The sequence below is a fragment of the Etheostoma spectabile genome, chromosome 4, assembly GCF_008692095.1.
Source record: "Etheostoma spectabile isolate EspeVRDwgs_2016 chromosome 4, UIUC_Espe_1.0, whole genome shotgun sequence".
NCBI classification, from domain to species: Eukaryota; Metazoa; Chordata; class Actinopteri; order Perciformes; family Percidae; genus Etheostoma; species Etheostoma spectabile.
Genome location: NC_045736.1, coordinates 15,517,120 through 15,522,308, shown reverse-complemented (window position 1 = coordinate 15,522,308; position 5,189 = coordinate 15,517,120). Strand labels below are relative to the sequence as shown.

The window sequence follows — 5,189 nt, the reverse complement described above, 5'->3', positions numbered from 1 at the left end:
TCCCCTCCAGACAGTGGTGGAAGAAGTATTTAGATCCTTTACTGTTGTAAAAGTAGCAATACAAATACTCTAGTACAAGTGCCCTGCAATCAGAATATAAAGTATCATTAGCCAAATGTACTACTCAATATACAGAATAGCCCTTTAATGGCCTGAGTTTGATTCATTATTGGATTATCATGATGTATACATGATGTAAGCAGCTTTGTAATGTATTCAGTCAATGTGGAGTCACTTTTAACGACTTTACATACTACTGGGTCATTTAATCTCAAGCAATAGATTGTATTTTTCATATCATATGATTTTTATGAAAAAAGTATAAAATACCTGTTTTGGTGTTGGGAGGAAACTGGAGAACCTGGAGAAAACCCAAGTGGTGATTACCAGCATTATCTTATTACAATTAACATTAAAGACACGTCCAGACATGTTTTAAGACAGGTAATGGTCTTTATAACTCTAAATTACCCTACATATGGAATTTGTGTTTAATGCGATTTTTTCACGAAACAGTAAATTGACTTAAAAATCTGAAAATTGCATCTACTCCTCCAGTGAAAATAATTCATAATCTATGAATATGCAAATATTAATTTGAATTTGCGGGCCATAAGATGACTACAACTTCACTTTCCCAGTTCACTCTCAGTGTACTGGAGGTTTCAAGGCAAGGCAGCTTATTTGTATAGTACATTTCAGCAACAGGGCAATTCAAAGTGCTTTACACAAAATCTGTAAAAAAAAAAAAAAAAAAAAAAAGATAAAACACAAGTATAAACAGTTAAAAATAAGAACATTAGGACAGATAAAACCCTAACCCACTTGAGACTACCTTCACACTAATTAGTCAATTTTAGTGCTACCTTTTGTGATCACCCTTAGTGTCACTACCCTTCCCGACTGTATTTTTAGAGACATTACCTTTTGTCTCCTTGGACTCTTCTTCACACTAATTAAGCCAATCTAGTGCTGCCTTTCGAGTCTACTTAACGACCGTCTTAAACTGAGATGTAAGGTAAGCACAGACAAACTTCTCCTCTTAAAAATGAAAACAGTCATCTAGTGTCAAACTCTGCACATACATCATCCAGCCCTGGGAAGCTGAAACGTTCAAGTGAAGTAACAAGAAGCACAACCTATTTTTAAGTGGATGGTGTATGAGAACAAGATTGTATTTTCATTAGACAGTTTGTGGTGAATTTCTAGAACTCCAATAGTAAAAAGATTGTACAGGTTATGTTATTAAACACCACATTTATCATCTTTAAAACATCACTGGAATGTGAAAAATGATCTGCTTACATGGTAAATGGGGATTTATTATTTATTAATTAATATTTATTCCACACACACACACACACACACACACACACACACTCTCTAAAATAAAAGGAAATGTAAAAAAGGTAATGCTAAATTTAAAAGGAGACAACAAACTCATGCAGAAAACTACCTCTGGGCCAAACTAGGCCCAGTCTACTTTTGGAATGGTAAATTTTTACAAGTTTTACAAGCTTTACCGCTATTTAGGATTACCTCGCTCAAGAATAATCTTTTATCCCTGAATCGGTTCGGAGCAGCTCTCACCGCCCCACCCTGGGTAACACCAGCACTGAAACTTTGACTTAATGAACGTCACCTCGTGTGTTCTCATCTGTCCTAAAACTCTGTAGTTCTGCCCTCCCCCTGGTTTCTTCTCAGACAACACCTTCCACACGGCAGGGTCCAGGTGGAGGTAGGTCCTTGACTTCAGGTTCCTCCTCTGGCATCTTCCCTGAGAGGAACACATCGTCTGGCTGCAAAGAGTGGCCGCCGCCGTTACATTTACCAGGTAAGGACCCAGAGTCTCGTCGATGTAGGATTTTATAGCATTACAAGTCGCCTAACAGAAGGAGAGAAACAAGATTCACTAATAAAGCATTTACAGAACTTTTCACCTCTGTCTTAATGACAAAAAGTCAAAAATTAAACACATAGATAATGCCAGCAATGTTATTCCACTTCTGAAAAAGGCTGAATGCAAGCCAATACTGCAAAAAAGAATTTCCCAGCATATGAGATATTTTGTGACTTAACATGCATGTTTTGAGGAATTATTTACCCTTTAAAACAAAAAAAGGAAGAAACTACATATTTGTCATCTGTGTTTAAAAGTGTATGTATTCAGTAGGAGTGTCACAAGATGGGATTTAATGACAGTAAAAGAGAAACAGAACAATGCCAGACATTCAAAAGAACATTTTCTAAAAAATAAACTTAACCTGTTGCACAGCTCTTCTCCAGTACACCAAGCTTGATGTTTGTGTTGTGTTTTTTGGCTATCTTGGTATCGTAGGGCGTTTTCTGCTTCCTTAGTTATCGGTAGTGCGGCTTATGATTCACCATAGATACTAAGTAAACAAAACATCACCATCATCTTTTCAGAACAGCTTTTTTCAGAATACTCAAAAAATTAAAGTGCTCATATTTTGTTTTTTGGCTTTTTCACTTTCCTTCATTGTGTTATATAGGCTTTTTTGTGCACGTTATAGGTTTACAAAATGATAAAGCACAAAGTCCACCCCAAAGGGACTTACCATCTCCGACAGATGCTGTACTTCCGTGACAAACGTGCGTCACTTTGTAACACATGTTATAATGCTTGCCTAGCTGCTAGCGTGGCACACCCTCACACTTCTGATTGGGTATTAGTCCCAACCTAGCTAGAGCGCGTGTGCGACTCCAAACAAAGATGGAATAGAAGTGGGATGCTTCACTTTCTCTGAAAAGAGGACATGCCGCAATGTGCAGTACAACAAGAATTTGGTGTTTTTTGAAAATTAAACCACATAAACCTATTCTGAAAATGTGCATAATATGAAGACTTTAAAATCAATAAAGAGGTTTACTAGGAAAACATATTGTGAGCATGCTTTCAGCATCAGAACCAAGAAAACGGAAGATCAGATCACATTGACAGCCATCCAATCGATCGTGGATACAGGTCCGTGACTGTATACCTGAGATTTGGAGAAGGCATTGTCGCCCCAAAGCACTACCCCTGCAGATCCTAAAGCAGCACTCTCTCCGATGGTGTAGACCAGGTGTTCCTGCAGAAGGAGGAAACAAGAGGTTAAGCAGAACATACAGACCAAATCATGACAATCCTAAAAAGGTACACAGAGTTAAAACATCAGCCACTCGCCTGAGAGAGGAAATCTAACGTGTATGTGTAGACGATGCGAGCGTATGGGAACACGGGCAGTGTTGATGGAATCAGCCGAGCTCCTGCTCTCATGGCCTCCAGGATGCGGTGGTGGGTGTAGAGGAGCACTTCTCTGCTGAGGTTTCGCAATCCCAGGCTGAGGTAGATGTCAGGATAAAGAGCGGAAGAGACATTCCACAGCCACAACAGCTCGTTGTTCCTCTTCAGCTCTACAGATGGACACTCCCCCGTGTAGTTCGTGCTTTTGTCGCTATAGTAGTTGTAGCAGTTAGGAAAACCATAATATCCCCACAGCCCATTTGGTCTCTCCTGCTGCCCCAGCTTCAGTGTTTCCTCCATGAACTTCCTCGCAGCGTTCTCAAACTGCACACGCGCTGCGGCATCTACCTGTGCAGGGCTCCAGTCTGGATGCCTGGACCTCACTAGTGCTCTTGACCCCATCCAGTATACCTGCTTACTGTCCCAGTTTCTCTCCCACACAGGTCTCCAGCTCTCCCAGTCCACCACAGCAAGGCCCTGGAAATCCCTGTCAGGGATCCAGGTGTGGATGTCTTTAGAGGCCACTCTGAGGTGTTCATCAAGACTGGCGTTTTGCGGCACCCCACCATTGATAGCCTCTGCTTGGCTGGTGTACCAGGGGTACAGACCGAGCTTTTCAGAGTAAAAGATGGTTATGTTTTCACCCATAAAGGTTTCATTCTGGTTATGGACGATGCTGAACGTTCCCAAGTCAAGGTCCACGCCATATTGAGAGAGACAGCTGGCAGTAGGGGCGTTCCACACTGTGAGGAAAGGCACCTGGGAAAAAGATGATGTTGCAAACTGCAGCCCTGAAACAAGGCTGATCAGATTCAAGAAAAGCAGCACCTCGTGATGAAAGGAACTCATCCCTGCAGAGAAGGAAAAAACAGCATTGCCCATATTACTCAACTGTGTTGGGATATTTTGAAAGGGTATTGGGATTTCTTTACTTTCAAAGAAACATTTTTAAAAGTTGTCAGACAACTGGAGTCTGAAAAATGAAGATTTTCAACATTTTGTTTTTCAGAATCTGTATAAAAGGTACCACAAATTTCAGCTTTTAACCAAACATGACCATATTCTTTTCTTTGTCTAATCCTGCATGAGTTCCCTGATAACCACAAATAGGTGGTGTAGCTATTCAACTAAAGTAAAAGACTATAATGTTAAGTAGTGTGACAAAGTGACAAACATTCACTTACCAATTTAATTTAACAACGGGATGAGGATTTTGATCTGAAGGCTATTTGTGGTCTGGACGTGCTGTAACAAGCAACAGTCTCATGATCGGAATGACACATGCATGAAAAAGAGGAAGGAACAAAAGCAGAAGTGCGTTCTGAAATCTCTAATAGCCAATCAGAAGTGTGCAAAGGTTTTCAAACAACCAATCAGAAGTGTGCACAGAACAGGGACATGCCGATCAGTTTAAGGAGCTGATTTAAAGTTACAGGCAAGTTCAAACGTCATTCAATCATTCTGTCTGTCCTGAACAGTTTGCAGTTTGTCCTAAAAAATAATTAACTATAATTACGGATGCAGAACTATAAAAAAATAAACATTTACTGACATTTTCCAGATACTTGGCCTGGGAAAGCAATATAGTTCTACTCTAAATGGCTTTCAAACAAGTTAAAATGAACTCCTCCCACCTGCAAATTTAATTGTATGCCTTGCACAACTCTTAAAAGTAGTAAAAATAGCTCTTGGCTTAACGGCAGCCTACAATTACATGGGGGGGTATAAGGCTGCAGGCTGCAAAAGGAATTCCTCCCTAAGGACAAGCTGGCTTTGTCTCCCCTTAGTGGCCAATGATGACATGTTTTTTCCCCGGGAAGGTTCTTGACTTTTATGGACTGCAAACAGCAGAACCATACACATGTAGAAACCAAATTTAAAGTTTACTCCCCTCTCTTGATTGTATTCTGTAAATCTTAGAAGAAATTACACAAGGACCTTA

At 40.1% G+C, this 5,189-nt stretch overlaps 1 protein-coding gene across 1 annotated transcript; it reads right to left on the bottom strand.

Annotated features, from left to right (window-relative positions):
- Positions 1-1,142: 1,142 nt before the first annotated feature.
- On the bottom strand, positions 1,143-4,534 carry hyal1 (hyaluronidase 1). The gene is made up of 4 exons (XM_032514475.1): positions 4,432-4,534; positions 3,188-4,099; positions 3,003-3,092; positions 1,143-1,885 (listed from the first exon to the last, which is right to left on the bottom strand). Exons 2-4 carry the CDS (start codon positions 4,094-4,096, stop codon positions 1,559-1,561), a joined length of 1,326 nt encoding a protein of 441 aa, XP_032370366.1. The 5' UTR covers positions 4,097-4,099; positions 4,432-4,534; the 3' UTR covers positions 1,143-1,558.
- Between the last annotated feature and the right edge of the window lie 655 nt (positions 4,535-5,189).